This window comes from Portunus trituberculatus, unplaced genomic scaffold (genome assembly GCF_017591435.1).
Source record: "Portunus trituberculatus isolate SZX2019 unplaced genomic scaffold, ASM1759143v1 PGA_scaffold_202__28_contigs__length_962959, whole genome shotgun sequence".
Classification (NCBI taxonomy): domain Eukaryota; kingdom Metazoa; phylum Arthropoda; class Malacostraca; order Decapoda; family Portunidae; genus Portunus; species Portunus trituberculatus.
In genome coordinates this window covers 372,770-395,421 of record NW_025541370.1, presented here as the reverse complement: position 1 = coordinate 395,421, position 22,652 = coordinate 372,770, and the positions used below count along the sequence as shown (strand labels likewise).

At 30.9% G+C, this 22,652-nt stretch overlaps 1 protein-coding gene across 1 annotated transcript in view; it reads right to left on the bottom strand.

Annotated features, from left to right (window-relative positions):
* The window catches only part of LOC123500298, a 99,098-nt gene extending 77,260 nt beyond the window's left edge, over positions 1-21,838 (bottom strand). Inside the window, exons 1-4 of the mRNA XM_045248984.1 lie at positions 21,784-21,838; positions 21,149-21,384; positions 18,539-18,686; positions 17,119-17,220 (exon numbers count right to left, since the gene is read on the bottom strand). Of these exons, the coding sequence (XP_045104919.1) occupies positions 17,119-17,220; positions 18,539-18,686; positions 21,149-21,294 (396 nt within the window). The 5' untranslated portion in view covers positions 21,295-21,384; positions 21,784-21,838. The remainder of the gene's footprint in view (positions 1-17,118; positions 17,221-18,538; positions 18,687-21,148; positions 21,385-21,783) is intronic.
* Positions 21,839-22,652: the final 814 nt, after the last annotated feature.

Below are 22,652 nucleotides of genomic sequence, written 5' to 3'. Positions count from 1 at the left end.
TTTAAGGTGTTTTATGAAAAAAAAAAATTTTTTTTTCATAAAACACCTTAAAACATATATAAATAATATGTTTTAATAAATATAGTGTTTTGCCTGCATTTTGACTTTTGGTGTATAAAATGCTGAAACACCAATATAACCCATTTTGACATATTTCACTTCCTTAAACAAATATTGTGTAATCATTTGCTTTTCCTGCATTTCTGTGTTTTGGTGCAAAAAAAGCTGAAAAGTAATAAAAAACACGTTTTCTTACTTTTACTTTTGTTTCTCTATATTGTTTTGTTTTCATCAATTTTATTGTTTTGAAACATATCAATGTAAAATGAAATTAATATACAAAATTTTCAATCAAATTTTTTTTATTTCATAAAACATATTAAAAGCACATAAATAAGACGTTTGAAGAAATATAGTGTTTTGTGAATTTTTGAGTTTTGGTGCATAAAATGCTGAAAACACATTAATAACCCATTTTTCACATATTTCAGTTCCTTAAACAAATAATGTGTAATCATGCGTTTTGTCTGCATTTTTGTGTTTTGGTGCAAAAAAAGCTGAAAGATATTAATATAACTAGTCTTGGTTACTTCTAATTGCATTTTTCTATATTGGCTTTTTTGCAGGAAAACACAAAAATGCAGGCAAAACGCATGATTACACACTATTTGTTAAAGGAACTGAAATATGTCAAAAATGGGTTATTATGGTGTTTTCCAGCATTTTATGCACTAAAACTCAGAAATACAGGCAAAACACTATATCTTTTTAAACTTCTTATTTATGTGTTTTCAAGGTGTTTTATGAAAAAAGACTATCTCCATTGAAAATTTTTTTATATTCAAGTCATTTTACATTTTATGCTTCAAAACAATAGAATTGATGAAAACAAGCCAATATAGAGAAACCAAAGTAAAAGTAACAATAACGTGTTATTTTAGTAGTTTCAGCATTTTTTGCACTAAAACACAGAAATGCAGGCAAAACGCATGATAAAATACTATTTGTTTAAGGAACTGAATTATGTCAACAATGGGTTATTTTGGTGTTTTCCAGCATTTTATGCACCAAAACTCAGAAAAGCAGGCAAAACACTAACAATGTAAAACATAACAATGTAAAATGAAATTAATATACAAAATTTTCAATCAAGTCATTTTTTTTATTTCATAAAACATATTGAAAAAGCACATAAATAAGACGTTTGAAGAAATATAGTCTTTTGCGTGAATTCTGAGTTTTGGTGCATAAAATGCAGGAAAACAACAATAACCCATTTTGACATATTTCAATTCCTTAAACAAATGTGTAATCATGCGTTTTGCCTACATTTTGTGTTTTGGTGCAAAAAAAGCTGAAAGCTATTAAAATAATTCGTCTTGGTTACTTCTACTTGCATTTCTCTATATTGGCTTGTTTTTGCAGAAAAACACAAAAATGCAGGCAAAACGTATGAATACACACTATTTGTTAAAGGAACTGAAATATGTCAAAATGGGTTATTATGGTGTTTTCCAGCATTTTATACACCAAAACTCAGAAATGCAGGCAAAACACTATATTTATTGAAACTTCTTATTTATGTGTTTTCAAGGTGTTTTATGAAAAAAGATTATCTCTATTGAAAATTTTTTATATTCAAGTCATTTTACATTTTTATGTTTCAAAACGATAGAATTGATGAAAACAAGCCAATATAGAGAAACCAAAGTACAAGTAACAATAACGTGTTATTTTAGTAGTTTCAGCATTTTTTGCACTAAAACACAGAAATACAGGCAAAACGCATGATAAAATACTATTTGTTTAAGGAACTGAATTATGTCAACAATGGGTTATTTTGGTGTTTTCCAGCATTTTATGCACCAAAACTCAGAAAAGCAGGCAAAACACTAACAATGTAAAACATAACAATGTAAAATGAAATTAATATACAAAATTTTCAATCAAGTTTTTTTATTTCATAAAACATATTGAAAACACATAAATAAGACGTTTGAAGAAATATAGTCTTTTGCGTGAATTTCTGAGTTTTGGTGCATAAAATGCAGGAAAAAACAACAATAACCCATTTTGACATATTTCAATTCCTTAAACAAATGTGTAATCATGCGTTTTGCCTAACATTTTTGTGTTTTGGTGCAAAAAAAGCTGAAAGCTATTAAAATAACGTTTGAAAAAATATCGTCTTGGTTACTTTACTTGCATTTTTCTATATTGGCTTGTGTTTTTGCAGAAAACACAAAATGCAGGCAAAACGCATGAATACACACTATTTGTTAAAGGAACTGAAATATGTCAAAATGGGTTATTATGGTGTTTTCCAGCATTTTATGCACCAAAACTCAGAAATGCAGGCAAAACACTATATTTATTGAAACTTCTTATATATGTGTTTTCAAGGTGTTTTATGAAAAAAGATTATCTCTATTGAAAATTTTTTATATTCAAGTCATTTTACATTTTATGTTTCAAAACGATAGAATTGATGAAAACAAGCCAATATAGAGAAACCAAAGTACAAGTAACAATAACGTGTTATTTTAGTAGTTTCAGCATTTTTTGCACTAAAACACAGAAATGCAGGCAAAACGCATGATAAAATACTATTTGTTTAAGGAACTGAATTATGTCAACAATGGGTTATTTTGGTGTTTCCAGCATTTTATGCACCAAAACTCAGAAACGTAGTCAAAACACTATATTTGTTAAAATGTTTTAATTATGTGTTTTTTAGGTGTTTTATGAAAAAAAAAAACTATCGATTAGAAATTTTGTATATTCAAGTCATTTTACATTTTTATGCCTCAGAACAATAAAATTGATGAAAACAAGGCAATATAGAGACACCAAAGAAAGAGGAAGATAAAGTGTTATTTTAGTAGTTTTCAGCTTTTTTTGTACCAAAACACAGAAAAGCAGGCAAAACGCATGAATAACACTATTTGTTAAAGAACTGATATATGTCAAATATGGGTAATATTTTGGTGTTTTCCAGCATTTTGTGCACCAAAACTCAGAAATGCTGGCAAAACACTATATTTGTTAAAAGTCTTATTTATGTGTTTTAAGGTGTTTTATGAAAAAAAATTTTTTTTTCATAAAACACCTTAAAAACACATAAATAATATGTTTTAATAAATATAGTGTTTTGCCTGCATTTTGACTTTTGGTGTATAAAATGCTGAATACACCAATATAACCATTTTGACATATTTCACTTCCTTAAACAAATATTGTGTAATCATTTGCTTTTCCTGCATTTCTGTGTTTTGGTGCAAAAAGCTGAAAACTAATAAAATAATGTTTTTTTTACTTTTACTTTTTTTCTCTATATTGTTTTGTTTTCATCAATTTTATTGTTTTGAAACATAACAATGTAAAATGAAATTAATATACAAATTTTCAATCAATTTTTTTTTTTTTTCATAAAACATTTTAAAAGCACATAAATAAGACGTTTGAAAAAATATATTCTTTTTGTGTTTTCTGAGTTTTGGTGCATAAAATGCTGAAAAAACATTAATAACCCATTTTTCACATATTTCAGTTCCTTAAACAAATAATGTAATCATGCGTTTTGTCTGCATTTTGTGTTTTGGTGCAAAAAAGCTGAAAGATATTAAAATAACTAGTCTTGGTTACTTCTAATTGCATTTTTCTATATTGGCTTTTTTTGCAAAAACACAAAAATGCAGGCAAAACGCATGATTACACACTATTTGTTAAAGGAACTGAAATATGTCAAAATGGGTTATTATGGTGTTTTCCAGCATTTTATGCACCAAAACTCAGAAATAGGCAAAACACTATATTTTTTAAACTTCTTATTTATGTGTTTTCAAGGTGTTTTATGAAAAAGACTATCTCCATTGAAAATTTTTATATTCAAGTCATTTTACATTTTATGCTTCAAAACAATAGAATTGATGAAAACAAGCCAATATAGAGAAACCAAAGTAAAAGTAACAATAACGTGTTATTTTAGTAGTTTCAGCATTTTTGCACTAAAACACAGAAATGCAGGCAAAACGCATGATAAAATACTATTTGTTTAAGGAACTGAATTATGTCAACAATGGGTTATTTTGGTGTTTTCCAGCATTTTATGCACCAAAACTCAGAAAAGCAGGCAAAACACTATATGTAAAACATAACAATGTAAAATGAAATTAATATATAAAATTTTCAATCAAGTTTTTTTTTTCATAAAACATATTGAAAACACATAAATAAGACGTTTGAAGAAATATAGTCTTTTGCGTGAATTCTGAGTTTTGGTGCATAAAATGCAGGAAAACAATAATAACCATTTTGACATATTTCAATTCCTTAAACAAATGTGTAATCATGCGTTTTGCCTACATTTTGTGTTTTGGTGCAAAAAGCTGAAAGCTATTAAAATAATTCGTCTTGGTTACTTTACTTGCATTTTCTATATTGGCTTGTTTTTGCAGAAAACACAAAATGCAGGCAAAACGCATGAATACACACTATTTGTTAAAGGAACTGAAATATGTCAAAATGGGTTATTATGGTGTTTTCCAGCATTTTATGCACCAAAACTCAGAAATGCAGGCAAAACACTATATTTATTGAAACTTCTTATTTATGTGTTTTCAAGGTGTTTTATGAAAAAAGATTATCACTATTGAAAATTTTTTATATTCAAGTCATTTTACATTTTTATGTTTCAAAACGATAGAATTGATGAAAACAAGCCAATATAGAGAAACCAAAGTACAAGTAAGAATAACGTGTTATTTTAGTAGTTTTAGCATTTTTTGCACTAAAACACAGAAATGCAGGCAAAACGCATGATAAAATACTATTTGTTTAAGGAACTGAATTATGTCAACAATGGGTTATTTTGGTGTTTTCCAGCATTTTATGCACCAAAACTCAGAAACGTAGTCAAAACACTATATTTGTTAAAATGTTTTAATTTATGTGTTTTAGGTGTTTTATGAAAAAAAAAAAAAACTATCTATTGAAATTTTGTATATTCAAGTCATTTTACATTTTATGCCTCAGAACAATAAAATTGATGAAAACAAGGCAATATAGAGACACCAAAGAAAGAGGAAGATAAAGTGTTATTTTAGTAGTTTTCAGCTTTTTTTGTACCAAAACACAGAAAAGCAGGCAAAACGCATGAATAACACTATTTGTTAAAGAACTGATATATGTCAAATATGGGTTTATATTTGGTGTTTTCCAGCATTTTATGCACCAAAACTCAGAAATGCTGGCAAAACACTATATTTGTTAAAAGTCTTATTTATGTGTTTTAAGGTGTTTTATGAAAAAAAAAATTTTTTTTTCATAAAACACCTTAAAAACACATAAATAATATGTTTTAATAAATATAGTGTTTTGCCTGCATTTTGACTTTTGGTGTATAAAATGCTGAAACACCAATATAACCATTTTGACATATTTCACTTCCTTAAACAAATATTGTGTAATCATTTTGTTTTTCCTGCATTTCTGTGTTTTGGTGCAAAAAGCTGAAAACTAATAAAATAACATGTTTTTTAACTTTTACTTTTGTTTCTCTATATTGGCTTATTTTCATTAATTTTATTGTTTTGAAACATAACAATGTAAAATGAAATTAATATACAAATTTTCAATCAAATTTTTTTTTTTTTTTCATAAAACATTTTAAAAGCACATAAATAAGACGTTTGAAAAATATATTCTTTTGCGTGTATTTCTGAGTTTTGGTGCATAAAATGCTGAAAAACATTAATAACCCATTTTGACATATTTCAGTTCCTTAAACAAATAATGTGTAATCATGCGTTTTGTCTGCATTTTGTGTTTTGGTGCAAAAAGCTGAAAGCTATTAAAATAACTAGTCTTGGTTACTTCTAATTGCATTTTCTATATTGGCTTTTTTTGCAGGAAAACACAAAAATGCAGGCAAAACGCATGATTACACACTATTTGTTAAAGGAACTGAAATATGTCAAAATGGGTTATTATGGTGTTTTCCAGCATTTTATGCACCAAAACTCAGAAATGCAGGCAAAACACTATATTTATTAAACTTCTTATTTATGTGTTTTCAAGGTGTTTTATGAAAAAGATTATCTCTATTGAAAATTTTTATATTCAAGTCATTTTACATTTTTATGTTTCAAAACAATAGAATTGATGAAAACAAGCCAATATAGAAAACCAAAGTACAAGTAACAATAACGTGTTATTTTAGTAGTTTCAGCATTTTTTGCACTAAAACACAGAAATGCAGGCAAAACGCATGATAAAATACTATTTGTTTAAGGAACTGAATTATGTCAACAATGGGTTATTTTGGTGTTTTCCAGCATTTTATGCACCAAAACTCAGAAACGTAGTCAAAACACTATATTTGTTAAAATGTTTTAATTATGTGTTTTTTAGGTGTTTTATGAAAAAAAACTATCGATTAGAAATTTTGTATATTCAAGTCATTTTACATTTTATGCCTCAGAACAATAAAATTGATGAAAACAAGGCAATATAGAGACACCAAAGAAAGAGGAAGATAAAGTGTTATTTTAGTAGTTTTCAGCTTTTTTTGTACCAAAACACAGAAAAGCAGGCAAAACGCATGAATAACACTATTTGTTAAAGAACTGATATATGTCAAATATGGGTTGGGTAATATTTGGTGTTTTCCAATTTTGTGCACCAAAACTCAGAAATGCTGGCAAAACACTATATTTGTTAAAAGTCTTATTTATGTGTTTTAAGGTGTTTTATGAAAAAAAATTTTTTTTCATAAAACACCTAAAAACATAAATAATATGTTTTAATAAATATAGTGTTTTGCCTGCATTTTGACTTTTGGTGTATAAAATGCTGAATACACCAATATAACCATTTTGACATATTTCACTTCCTTAAACAAATATTGTGTAATCATTTTTTTTCCTGCATTTCTGTGTTTTGGTGCAAAAAAGCTGAAAACTAATAAAAAACATGTTTTTTTACTTTTACTTTTGTTTCTCTATATTGGCTTCATTTCATCAATTTTATCGTTTTGAAACATAACAATGTAAAATTAAATTAATATACAAAATTTTCAATCAAATTTTTTTTTTTTCATAAAACATTTAAAAGCACATAAATAAGACGTTTGAAAAAATATATTCTTTTGTGTTTTCTGAGTTTTGGTGCATAAAATGCTGAAAACATTAATAACCATTTTACATATTTCAGTTCCTTAAACAAATAATGTGTAATCATGCGTTTTGTCTGCATTTTGTGTTTTGGTGCAAAAAAGCTGAAAGATATTAAATAACTAGTCTTGGTTACTTCTAATTGCATTTTTCTATATTGGCTTTTTTTGCAAAAACACAAAATGCAGGCAAAACGCATGATTACACACTATTTGTTAAAGGAACTGAAATATGTCAAAATGGGTTATTATGGTGTTTTCCAGCATTTTATGCACCAAAACTCAGAAATGCAGGCAAAACACTATATTTTTAAACTTCTTATTTATGTGTTTTCAAGGTGTTTTATGAAAAAAGACTATCTCCATTGAAAATTTTTTTATATTCAAGTCATTTTACATTTTTATGCTTCAAAACAATAGAATTGATGAAAACAAGCCAATATAGAGAAACCAAAGTAAAAGTAACAATAACGTGTTATTTTAGTAGTTTCAGCATTTTTGCACTAAAACACAAAATGCAGGCAAAACGCGTGATAAAATACTATTTGTTTAAGGAACTGAATTATGTCAACAATGGGTTATTTTGGTGTTTTCCAGCATTTTATGCACCAAAACTCAGAAAAGCAGGCAAAACACTATAATGTAAAACATAACAATGTAAAATGAAATTAATATACAAAATTTTCAATCAAGTTTTTTTATTTCATAAAACATATTGAAAGCACATAAATAAGACGTTTGAAGAAATATAGTCTTTGCGTGAATTCTGAGTTTTGGTGCATAAAATGCAGGAAAAAACAATAACCATTTTGACATATTTCAATTCCTTAAACAAATGTGTAATCATGCGTTTTGCCTACATTTTGTGTTTTGGTGCAAAAAAGCTGAAAGCTATTAAAATAAGTCTTGGTTACTTTACTTGCATTTTCTATATTGGCTTTTTTTGCAGAAAACACAAAAATGCAGGCAAAACGCATGAATACACACTATTTGTTAAAGGAACTGAAATATGTCAAAATGGGTTATTATGGTGTTTTCCAGCATTTTATACACCAAAACTCAGAAATGCAGGCAAAACACTATATTTATTGAAACTTCTTATTTATGTGTTTTCAAGGTGTTTTATGAAAAAAGATTATCTCTATTGAAAATTTTTTATATTCAAGTCATTTTACATTTTTATGTTTCAAAACGATAGAATTGATGAAAACAAGCCAATATAGAGAAACCAAAGTACAAGTAAGAATAACGTGTTATTTTAGTAGTTTCAGCATTTTTTGCACTAAAACACAGAAATGCAGGCAAAACGCATGATAAAATACTATTTGTTTAAGGAACTGAATTATGTCAACAATGGGTTATTTTGGTGTTTCCAGCATTTTATGCACCAAACTCAGAAACGTAGTCAAAACACTATATTTGTTAAAATGTTTTAATTATGTGTTTTTTAGGTGTTTTATGAAAAAAAAAAAAAAAACTCTATTAGAAATTTTGTATATTCAAGTCATTTTACATTTTTATGTCTCAGAACAATAAAATTGATGAAAACAAAGCAATATAGAGACACCAAAGAAAGAGGAAAATAAAGTGTTATTTTAGTAGTTTTCAGCTTTCTTTTGTACCAAAACACAGAATAGCAGGCAAAACGCATGAATAACACTATTTGTTAAAGAACTGATATATGTCAAATATGGGTTTATATTTGGTGTTTTCCAGCATTTTGTGCACCAAAACTCAGAAATGCTGGCAAAACACTATATTTGTTAAAAGTCTTATTTATGTGTTTTAAGGTGTTTTATGAAAAAATTTTTCTTTTTCATAAAACACCTTAAAAACACAAATAAATAATATGTTTTAATAAATATAGTGTTTTGCCTGCAATTTTGACTTTTGGTGTATAAAATGCTGGAATACACCAATATAACCCATTTTTGACATATTTCACTTCCTTAAACAAATATTGTGTAATCATTTGCTTTTCCTGCATTTCTGTGTTTTGGTGCAAAAAAAAGCTGAAAACTAATAAAATAACGTTTTTTTAACTTTTACTTTTGTTTCTCTATATTGGCTTACTTTCATTAATTTTATTGTTTTGAAACATAACAATGTAAAATGAAATTAATATACAACATTTTCAATCAATTTTTTTTTTTTTTTTTTCATAAAACATTTTAAAAGCACATAAATAAGACGTTTGAAAAAATATATTCTTTTGCGTGTATTTCTGAGTTTTGGTGCATAAAATGCTGGAAAACACATTAATAACCCATTTTTCACATATTTCAGTTCCTTAAACAAATAATGTGTAATCATGCGTTTTGTCTGCATTTTTGTGTTTTGGTGCAAAAAAAGCTGAAAGCTATTAAAATAACTAGTCTTGGTTACTTCTAATTGCATTTCTCTATATTGGCTTCTTTTTGCAGGAAAACACAAAAATGCAGGCAAAACGCATGATTACACACTATTTGTTAAAGGAACTGAAATATGTCAAAAATGGGTTATTATGGTGTTTTCCAGCATTTTATACACCAAAACTCAGAAATGCAGGCAAAACACTATATTTATTAAACTTCTTATTTATGTGTTTTCAAGGTGTTTTATGAAAAAGATTATCTCTATTGAAAATTTTTATATTCAAGTCATTTTACATTTTTATGTTTCAAAACAATAGAATTGATGAAAACAAGCCAATATAGAAAACCAAAGTACAAGTAACAATAACGTGTTATTTTAGTAGTTTCAGCATTTTTTGCACTAAAACACAGAAATGCAGGCAAAACGCATGATAAAATACTATTTGTTTAAGGAACTGAATTATGTCAACAATGGGTTATTTTGGTGTTTTCCAGCATTTTATGCACCAAAACTCAGAAACGTAGTCAAAACACTATATTTGTTAAAATGTTTTAATTATGTGTTTTTTAGGTGTTTTATGAAAAAAAAAAACTATCTATTAGAAATTTTGTATATTCAAGTCATTTTACATTTTTATGCCTCAGAACAATAAAATTGATGAAAACAAGGCAATATAGAGACACCAAAGAAAGAGGAAGATAAAGTGTTATTTTAGTAGTTTTCAGCTTTCTTTTGTACCAAAACACAGAAAAGCAGGCAAAACGCATGAATAACACTATTTGCTTAAAGAACTGATATATGTCAAATATGGGTTTAATATTTGGTGTTTTCCAATTTTGTGCACCAAAACTCAGAAATGCTGGCAAAACACTATATTTGTTAAAAAGTCTTATTTATGTGTTTTTAAGGTGTTTTATGGAAAAATTTTTCTTTTTCATAAAACACCTTAAAAACACATAAATAATATGTTTTAATAAATATAGTGTTTTGCCTGCAATTTTGACTTTTGGTGTATAAAATGCTGGAATACACCAATATAACCCATTTTTGACATATTTCACTTCCTTAAACAAATATTGTGTAATCATTTGCTTTTCCTGCATTTCTGTGTTTTGGTGCAAAAAAAGCTGAAAACTAATAAAATAACATGTTTTTCTAACTTTTACTTTTGTTTCTCTATATTGGCTTATTTTTTTCAATTTTATTGTTTTGAAACATATCAATGTAAAATGAAATAAATATACAAAATTTTCAATCAAGTTTTTTTTATTTCATAAAACATTAAAAGCACATAAATAAGACCTTTGAAAAAATATATTTTTTGTGTATTTCTGAGTTTTGGTGCATAAAATGCTGAAAACATTAATAACCATTTTTACATATTTCAGTTCCTTAAACAAATAATGTGTAATCATGCGTTTTGTCTGCATTTTGTGTTTTGGTGCAAAAAAGCTGAAAGATATTAAAATAACTAGTCTTGGTTACTTCTAATTGCATTTTCTATATTGGCTTTTTTGCAGGAAAACACAAAATGCAGGCAAAACGCATGATTACACACTATTTGTTAAAGGAACTGAAATATGTCAAAAATGGGTTATTATGGTGTTTTCCAGCATTTTATGCACTAAAACTCAGAAATGCAGGCAAAACACTATATTTTTTAAACTTCTTATTTATGTGTTTTCAAGGTGTTTTATGAAAAAGACTATCTCCATTGAAAATTTTTATATTCAAGTCATTTTATTTTTATGCTTCAAAACAATAGAATTGATGAAAACAAGCCAATATAGAGAAACCAAAGTAAAAGTAACAATAACGTGTTATTTTAGTAGTTTCAGCATTTTTTGCACTAAAACACAGAAATGCAGGCAAAACGCGTGATAAAATACTATTTGTTTAAGGAACTGAATTATGTCAACAATGGGTTATTTTGGTGTTTTCCAGCATTTTATGCACCAAAACTCAGAAAAGCAGGCAAAACACTAACAATGTAAAACATAACAATGTAAAATGAAATTAATATACAAAATTTTCAATCAAGTTTTTTTATTTCATAAAACATATTGAAAGCACATAAATAAGACGTTTGAAGAAATATAGTCTTTGCGTGAATTTCTGAGTTTTGGTGCATAAAATGCAGGAAAACAACAATAACCATTTTGACATATTTCAATTCCTTAAAAAATGTGTAATCATGCGTTTTGCCTGCATTTTGTGTTTTGGTGCAAAAAAGCTGAAAGCTATTAAAATAATTCGTCTTGGTTACTTTACTTGCATTTTCTATATTGGCTTGTTTTTGCAGAAAACACAAAAATGCAGGCAAAAGGCAAATACATGAATACACACTATTTGTTAAAGGAACTGAAATATGTCAAAATGGGTTATTATGGTGTTTTCCAGCATTTTATGCACCAAAACTCAGAAATGCAGGCAAAACACTATATTTATTGAAACTTCTTATTTATGTGTTTTCAAGGTGTTTTATGAAAAAAGATTATCACTATTGAAAATTTTTTATATTCAAGTCATTTTACATTTTTATGTTTCAAAACGATAGAATTGATGAAAACAAGCCAATATAGAGAAACCAAAGTACAAGTAAGAATAACGTGTTATTTTAGTAGTTTCAGCATTTTTTGCACTAAAACACAGAAATGCAGGCAAAACGCATGATAAAATACTATTTGTTTAAGGAACTGAATTATGTCAACAATGGGTTATTTTGGTGTTTTCCAGCATTTTATGCACCAAAACTCAGAAACGTAGTCAAAACACTATATTTGTTAAAATGTTTTAATTATGTGTTTTTCAGGTGTTTTATGAAAAAAAAAACTATCGATTGAAATTTTGTATATTCAAGTCATTTTACATTTTATGCCTCAGAACAATAAAATTGATGAAAACAAGGCAATATAGAGACACCAAAGAAAGAGGAAGATAAAGTGTTATTTTAGTAGTTTTCAGCTTTTTTTGTACCAAAACACAGAAAAGCAGGCAAAACGCATGAATAACACTATTTGCTTAAAGAACTGATATATGTCAAATATGGGTTGGGTATTTGGTGTTTTCCAATATTTTGTGCACCAAAACTCAGAAATGCTGGCAAAACACTATATTTGTTAAAAGTCTTATTTATGTGTTTTTAAGGTGTTTTATGGAAAATTTTTTTTTCATAAAACACCTTAAAAAACATAAATAATATGTTTTAATAAATATAGTGTTTTGCCTGCAATTTTGACTTTTGGTGTATAAAATGCTGGAATACACCAATATAACCCATTTTTGACATATTTCACTTCCTTAAACAAATATTGTGTAATCATTTGCTTTTCCTGCATTTCTGTGTTTTGGTGCAAAAAAAAGCTGAAAACTAATAAAATAACATGTTTTTTTACTTTTACTTTTGTTTCTCTATATTGGCTTATTTTCATCAATTTTATTGTTTTGAAACATAACAATGTAAAATGAAATTAATATACAACATTTTCAATCAATTTTTTTTTTTTTTTTCATAAAACATTTTAAAAGCACATAAATAAGACGTTTGAAAAAATATAGTCTTTTGCGTGTATTTCTGAGTTTTGGTGCATAAAATGCTGAAAACATTAATAACCCATTTTCACATATTTCAGTTCCTTAAACAAATAATGTGTAATCATGCGTTTTGTCTGCATTTTGTGTTTTGGTGCAAAAAAGCTGAAAGATATTAAAATAACTAGTCTTGGTTACTTCTAATTGCATTTTTCTATATTGGCTTTTTTGCAGGAAAACACAAAATGCAGGCAAAACGCATGATTACACACTATTTGTTAAAGGAACTGAAATATGTCAAAATGGGTTATTATGGTGTTTTCCAGCATTTTATGCACTAAAACTCAGAAATGCAGGCAAAACACTATATTTTTTAAACTTCTTATTTATGTGTTTTCAAGGTGTTTTATGAAAAAAGACTATCTCCATTGAAAATTTTTTTATATTCAAGTCATTTTACATTTTTATGCTTCAAAACAATAGAATTGATGAAAACAAGCCAATATAGAGAAACCAAAGTACAAGTAACAATAACGTGTTATTTTAGTAGTTTCAGCATTTTTTGCACTAAAACACAGAAATGCATGCAAAACGCGTGATAAAATACTATTTGTTTAAGGAACTGAATTATGTCAAAAATAGGTTATTTTGGTGTTTTCCAGCATTTTATGCACCAAAATTCAGAAAAGCAGGCAAAACACTAACAACGTAAAACATAACAATGTAAAATGAAATTAATATACAAAATTTTCAATCAATTTTCTTTTTTTTTCATAAAAATTTTAAAACACATATTTTAAAAGCACATAAATAAGACGTTTGAAGAAATATAGTCTTTTGCGTGCATTTCTGAGTTTTGGTGCATAAAATGCAGGAAAACACTTAATAACCAATTTTGAGATATTTCAGTTCCTTAAACAAAAATGTGTAATCATGCGTTTTCTCTGCATTTTGTGTTTTGGTGCAAAAAGCTGAAAGCTATTAAAATAATAAGTCTTGTTACTTAATTGCTTTTTTGCATTTCTCTATATTGGCTTTTTTGCAGAAAACACAAAAATGCAGGCAAAACGCATGATTACACACTATTTGTTAAAGGAACTGAAATATGTCAAAATGGGTTATCATGGTGTTTTCCAGCATTTTATGCACTAAAACTCAGAAATGCAGGCAAAACACTATATTTTTAAACTTCTTATTTATGTGTTTTCAAGGTGTTTTATGAAAAAAGACTATCTCCATTGAAATTTTTTTATATTCAAGTCATTTTACATTTTTATGCTTCAAAACAATAGAATTGATGAAAACAAGCCAATATAGAGAAACCAAAGTAAAAGTAACAATAACGAGTCATTTTAGTAGTTTCAGCATTTTTTGCACTAAAACACAGAAATGCAGGCGAAATGCATGATAAAACACTATTTGTTTAGGGAACTGAATTATGTCAACAATGGGTTATTTTAGTGTTTTCCAGCATTTTATGCAGCAAAACTCAGAAATGCTGGCAAAACACTATATTTGTTAAAAAGTCTTATTTATGTGTTTTTAAGGTGTTTTTTGAAAAAAAAACTATCGATTGAAAAAAAAAAAATCATAAAACACCTTAAAAACACATAAATAAGATGTTTTAACAAATATAGTGTTTTGCCTGCATTTCTGAGTTTTTGGTGTATAAAATGCTGGAATACACCAATATAACCCATTTTTTACATATTTCAGTTCCTTAAACAAATATTGTGTAATAATTTGTTTTTCCTGCATTTCTGTGTTTTGGTTTTGACTTTTGTGTATAAAAAAAAAAGCTGAAACTACTAAAATAATAAAATTTTTCTTACTTTTACTTTCATTTCTCAATATTGGCTTGTTTTCATCAATTTTATCATTTTGAAACATAACAATGTAAAATGTAATTAATATACAAAATTTTCAATCAAGTTTTTTTTTCATAAAACATTAAAAGCACATAAATAAGACGTTTGAAGAAATATAGTCTTTGCGTGCATTTCTGAGTTTTGGTGCATAAATGCAGGAAAAACATTAATAACCATTTTGACATATTTCAGTTCCTTAAACAAATAATGTGTAATCATGCATTTTGTCTGCATTTTGTGTTTTGGTGCAAAAAAGCTGAAGCCTATTAAAATAACTCGTCTTGGTTACTTCTACTTGCATTTCTCTATATTGGCTTTTTTTGCAGGAAAACACAAAATGCAGGCAAAACGCATGATTACAAACTATTTGTTTAAGGAACTGAAATATGTCAAAAATGGGTTATTATGGTGTTTTCCAGCATTTTATGCACTAAAACTCAGAAATGCAGGCAAAACACTATATTTATTGAAACTTCTTATTTATGTGTTTTCAAGGTGTTTTATTTTCATTGAAAATTTTTTATTCAAGTCATTTTACATTTTTATGCTTCAAAACGATAGAATTGATGAAAACAAGCCAATATAGAGAAACCAAAGTAAAAGTAACAATAACGTGTTATTTTAGTAGTTTCAGCATTTTTTGCACTAAAACACAGAAATGCAGGCAAAACACATGATAAAACACTATTTGTTTAAGGAACTGAATTATGTCAACAATGGGTTATTTTGATGTTATCCAGCATTTTATGCACCAAAACTCAGAAATGCAGGCAAAACACTATATGTCTTATTTATGTGTTTTTAAGGAGTTTTATGGAAAAAAAAAAAAAAAAAAAAAAAAAAAAAAAAAAAAAAAAACTATCGATTGAGAGTTTTGAATATTAAAGTCATTTTACATTGTTATACTTCTAAATGATAAAATTGATGAAAAGCCAATATAGAGACAACCAAAGAAAAAGTAAGGAAAACTTGTTAGTTTAGTAGTTTTCAGCTTTTTTTTCACCAAAACACAGAAATGCAGGCAAAACGCATGATTAAACAATATTTGTTTAAGGAACTGAAATATGTCAAAAATGGGTTATTTTGGTGTTTTCAAGTATTTCATGCACCAAAACTCAGAAATGCAGGGAAAACACTATATTTCTTATAATGTCTTATTTATGTGTTTTTAAGGTATAAAAAAAAAAAAAAAAAAAAAAAAAAAATTGTACATTCAAGCCATTTTACATTTTTATGCCTCAGAACGATGAACTTGATGAAAACAAGGCAATATAGAGAAACAAAAGAAAGAGGAACAAAAAACTATTATTTTAGTAGTTTTCAGTTTTTTTTTTTGCACCAAAACATAGAAAAGCAGGCAAAACGCATGAATAACACTATTTGTTTAACGAACTGATATATGTCAACAATGGGTTATTTAGGTGTTTTCCAGCATTTTATGCACCAAAACTCAGAAATGCAGGCAAAACACTATATTTGTTGAAACGTCTTATTTATGTGTTTTCAAGGTGTTTTATGGAAAAAGACTATATCGATTGAAAATTTTTTATATTCGTCATTTCACATTTTTATACCTTAGAACGATAAAATTGATGAAAACAAGGCAATATAAAGAAACCAAAGAAAGAGGGAAAAAAGTGTTTTCAGATTTTTTCACGCACCAAAACAATGAAAAACAGGCAAAACGCATGAATAACACTATATGTTTAAAAAACTGAGAAAGATTAGTTTGTCCTGCCAGAGAAAAGGAGAGATATTAGTTTGACCTGTAAGAAATAAGTATTAATTAGACCTGTAAAAAAAATAATAATAATCTTACCTACACACACACACACACACACGTCTGAGAGATGTAAAAATATATAGTTTCCCGCAAAGATGTATTGAGACGTGGAACAGTTTAAATGAAGTAGTGTCTGCAACGAGTGTGCATACTTTTAAAGTAAGATTGGATAAGTGTAGATATGGAGACGGGGCCACACAAGCATAAATCCCAGGCTCTGTAAAACTAGAACTAGGTAAATACACACACACACACACACACACACACACACACACACACACACACACACACACACACACACACAAGATGCTTATTTTAGGCAAAAGTCAAGATAGAAGAACCATTTCCTCAACTTTTCCATCTTCATTGCGAGGTTTGCATACTTCCATCCAGCTTGTACAATACACTACCTCTGTGCGGCTGTAGTCATCAGCAGCCAGCGTTTCTGCAGTCATCTCTTCAGAACACGCACCAACACAGCCCAGACCAGTGAACGCACCTACCACGCAACCCTGGAACAACAAAAAATACCATATCAAACCACACACCCAAAAAATAAATAAAACTGAGGCTCTAGGATTGCCGCCACGGTGCGCTAACCAGGGCATTACTGGAGAAGACTAGATAATTAACATGTACCTGGAAGAGAATGGTTAGCCATGCTGCCTATCGCCTATGCCTAACACCTAATGCCTAGCAAACCGTAATTTGTACTAGACTTTATTCGAAGGGTTGCTCCAGCGGTGTCAGTCCACGGTGTGACCTGTGATACAGGTACTCACCTGTAAAGAGGAGAAGGAGGGAGTTAGTGTGGTGTGCTTATCAAAGCTAGTATTTCATTATTAACGGAGATCAGTATAGGAGTCACGTGGTTCAGGTTAATGCTTAGTACTTTATTGCAGTGATAATGAGGCTTAAATAACAACCTCAACTTACCAAATCCAATGCAAGGGTGAATATAAAGCTGAACAAGCAGTTTTCTTGAGTTTTCAATTGAGTGGGATATTACTTCAAATTAGTTTATGGTAAGCATTGGAGTGGTGATTATTTGTGAATGATTGTGTGTGTTAGATTAGGTATAAGATTTTTCTTTTCCATTTCAGATTGCACATTTTTGTGTGATAGGGGTGCTAACCTGCAAGACACAATGAAGTGCATTCTTAGGTATGCTGTGACAAACTCCTTGGCTGTGCAATACAACTGCTGTGGCAAAGGAGAGAAACACAGTTTTTGCCATCTTGAAGTTGCAGGATACCATTATCAGTAAGTATAGTAGTTCAATTTGTTTGAATCTATTTATCTATTCTATTCTCTTATGCCTCACTCTCTGCAGGAGTGTCCCATAACGGGTGGCTACGGCAGAAGAGCCTCCACCTCCCTCTGTCCATACATTCTCTCCTTGCTTGTTCTAGCACTCCTTTCCCACTCAAGTAAAATGTTTGAGAGCTGTTTGTTTCATGTAACATATCAGTGATATTTATATACTGTCTTTATAATATAAGTCTTGTATAGATGGTAGTGCACACCCAAACACATTCAAACACACCTCAATATACCCAAACATACCAAAACACATCTAAACACACTCAAAACACACCCAAACACACCTCAATATACCCAAACATACCAAAACACATGAAACACACTCAAACACACCTGAATATATCCAAACATACCAAAACACATCTAAACAAACTCAAAACACATCCAAAACACACCCCAAATGCTCCCAAGAACCCTAAAACACACCTAACACATTCAAAACACCTCAAAACACACCCAAACAGACACAAAACACACCCAAATGTATCGAAACACACTCACTCACACCTCTTCCTTATGTGTGAGTCTGTAATACACTTCCTTGATCTGGGAAAAGGTGGTGATGGCGGTGGACAAAACAGGTGTGGTGTTTTTCAAGGCCGTTTTAATCTCCGTCCTTGACTTCAAATAAATCGGCGTGTTGTTTTCTGCGGACCTGCAAATGTTTGGTTAGGTTAGATTAGATTAGGTTAGGGAAAAAAAATCAATCAATCAATAAAATGACAAGGTTAGGTTAGACTGAGAGAAGAATATGACATTCAAACAACAAGATCGCATAGTAAAAAGCTGAGGAAGGGAAGATGTCTGAGAGATGTTAAAAAATAGAGTTTCCCGCAAAGATGTGTTGAGACGTGGAACAGTTTGGGTGAAGAAGTGGTGTCACCAATGAGTGTGCAGAGTTCAAAGAAAAATTGGATAAGTGTACACCTTTTAACTTTCAAATGAAAAAACCTGAACTTCAAATTAAAAAAGTTGACTTTCAAATTAAAAAAAATTAATTTTGTCTATTTCCACCATCACTGGTTTCCAACACCACCCATTTTCACCATCACCCATTTCCACTTTCACCCATTTCTGCTGATCCATTTCCACTACCACTACTCTTTTCCATTCACCCATTTTCACTGATCCAACTCCACCATCACCCATTTCCACCATCACCCCTACCTCCGCCACCACCACCACCACCACCACCACCACCACCACCACCACCACCACCACCACCACCACCACCACCACCACCACCACCACCACCACCACCACCACCACCACCACCACCACCACCACCACCACACCACCCACCACCACCACCACCACCACCATCACCACCACCACCACCACCACCACCACCACCACCACCACCACCACCACCACCACCACCACCACCACCACCACCACCACCACCACCACCACCACCACCACCACCACCACCACCACCACCACCACACCACCACCACCACCACCACCACACACCACCACCACACCACCACCACCACACCACCACCACCACCACCACCACCACCACCACCACCACCACCACCACCCACCACCACACCACCACCACCACCACCACCACCACCACCACCACCACCACCATCACCACACCACCACCACCACCACCACCACCACCACCACCACCACCACCACCACCACCACACCACCACCACCACCACACCACCACCACCACCACCATCACCACAACCATCACCACCACCACCACCATCACTATCACCACCACCACCACCACCACAACCACCACTACCACCACAACCATTGTTGAAAAGTAAGAAAAAAAATAAAAATGAAGTCACACCACCTGCTAGTGTTTGAACATGCAGATGAGACACACATCCAAACATCACCCAAACACATCCTAAACACAACCAAAGCACACTCAAAACACCCCAAAAAACATCCCTAATCACACACCCAAATATCCCCAAATCCCCAAAACACTCAAACACCCAAAAACACACCCAAACCCCACAAAAACACACTCTTTCACCCCAAACACCCCAAAAACCCCAAAACACACCCAAACCCCTCCAGTTTTGAAGGGATGTTTGATGATCTATTGACAGATTAACATGATATCTATCAAATCAAAAGCAGAAACACTCTTAAGAACAAACTTCCTCCTAACTGTGGACTTTGAAAACAGTGGTCGCCTAAGTTGTATTTCTAAAAGACTCCTGTTTCACTAACACTAATATTTCAATCACCCCCAAAAAACATGCCTGCCCTGCGCTTTACAAATCACAATCAGAATATACACCACAAAACACACCCAAACCACTTTAAAATGCTCAAAATCCCAAGATCCTGGAGGGCCTTGTACCAAATGTGGGCATAACATAACATAAATAATATTAAAACAAAGGGCCACCAGGGCCCATCTAGGTTATCCTGTATCAGTCGCACAGTGACCTCGTCATCAGTACTTAAAGATACACTTACAAGTACACAATACATTATATACTAATTTTAAATATTTGGCCCATTAACAGGGCTAAGTCCTGCAGCGAAATCCTCTACAATTTGTGGTCCCCATACATGGGGATCATGTCTTGTTTAACTATAGTAAATTTCTTATAAAACTATCATGCAGCGCTATACATAATTATAAATCTAATAAATTTAAGTGCTTATCTAATCTGTTTTTAAACATTGTCAAACTAGTGCTATTTACAACCGTCTCTGGCAACGCATTCCAGAAGTCTACGACTAAAGAAATATTTTCTTATATCTAACCTGCAGCCTTGCTTTCTAATCTTCCTGCCATGATTTCTAGTCCTATTTCCCTCCTCTAAGGTAAAGAAAGATCTCACATCTATGTAGTTTGTATCTGAGAACATTTTAAATAACTCTATCATATCCCCTCTTATACATCTCCTCTCAAATGAAAACATGTTTAATTCCTTTAATCTATCTCTATACTCCAGCCACTTTAATGCTGGTATCATCCTAGTTGCTCTTCTCTGAACTGCTTCTAACATGTTGATATCCTGCCTATACAACTTGACCACATCCAAGAAGAGGGCGGTTGTGCTATGTGAAGCAACGGCTCATAAAATAAAGACTTGCATGGACAACTGCTTCTCACACAATGGTGCTCACCTCTTCAACGCTGTGCCGGACACCATCACGAACCTGCCAGGGGTCACACCGGACCTCTTCACGAAAAGGTTACACAGATGGTTGTCTACAATACCAGACGAGCCCCCAATACCAGGACACTCCAGCTCAACCGGCAACTCACTCATCACCTGGAGGGTTGACGGCAAGGCTGAACTGCCTGGCCACAGCGGAGGCCCACCTCAGCTGCGTCCATCATACCATGAAATTATACAAGACTAGCAAAAGTAAGTGAGGACATTAACCCAAAACACACTCAAAACACTATGCAACACTTCAAAATATTAACAAATAAACCCATAACTCAACTAGAAACATCTAACTACACCAAAATCATCCCCACACACTCCACACAATCGCACAGACCACTTCAAACCCTTAAAACTAATCTAAAACACCATACAACACCTCGAAATTCTCCTAACCGCACTCAGAACACACCCATACATTCAAATACCCCTCTACACCACACTCAAGATATGTAAAATATACCTAAAAACATCCAACACACACTGAAAACACCCTGCAACACTACCAAACATACTCAAAATACTTCAGGTATAACCCAAAACACAAAAATGCGTTATAAAGAACGGTAACATTAAAAAGGGACTTACCTAAATATTGTGGCTTGGCTCCTCCTCCTCTTCCACTTCCATTTTTCCTTTCTTCTTCGTCCTCTTCCTTTTTTTCTTTCTTCTACTGCTTCCATCTACACGCCTGAGCCTAGAAACACATCAAAACACTTAGAAAACACGAGATATTAGGCAAAATATTGAGGAAGTGGAGGGAGAGTACCTATTGTAGCTTGCCTGCTCCTACACTTATTCCTCCCTTTATCCTTCCTTCCTCCTCATCCTCATTTATTTCTCTTCTTCTTCCTTCTGCTACTATTATCTACACACCTGAGCCAAGAAACACATGAAAACACGTAGAAATCACTAGATATTAGGCAAAATATCGACGAACTGGGCGGTAGGGAGGGAGGGACGCCAGCCTGGGCCATGAGTCACCACCTTGGCTGTGACGTCATCAAGAGCGCGGGAATAGTGGCGAATCGGCTGAATTACGTATATAATTTTAAAAATGACTTAAAGAAAAAACGAAGCCAAGGCCGAATGCTTACTTTTTTATGACTTATTAGATACTTTAATTAATATCCAAACCATCAAAACATCTCCTGCTTAACTAGTTTTAAAAAACTGTCTAAATTAAGTATATAAAGAGTATATAAACATTTCCACTTATAACGCTGCCAAAACGTCCAGCCATTTCCACTTTATATTTCTTTCGAAAAATATTAGACAATATAAACTCTCTTCTCAGGCATCCAACACTGACCTAGAACCAGAAGTGAACGAGTGAAAGAGCATTAATGTAAAACAAAACCATTAAACTCTAAACTCATTAAAAAAAACATAACAATGTAAAATGAAATTAATATACAAAATTTTCAATCAAATTTTTTTTTTTCATAAAACATATT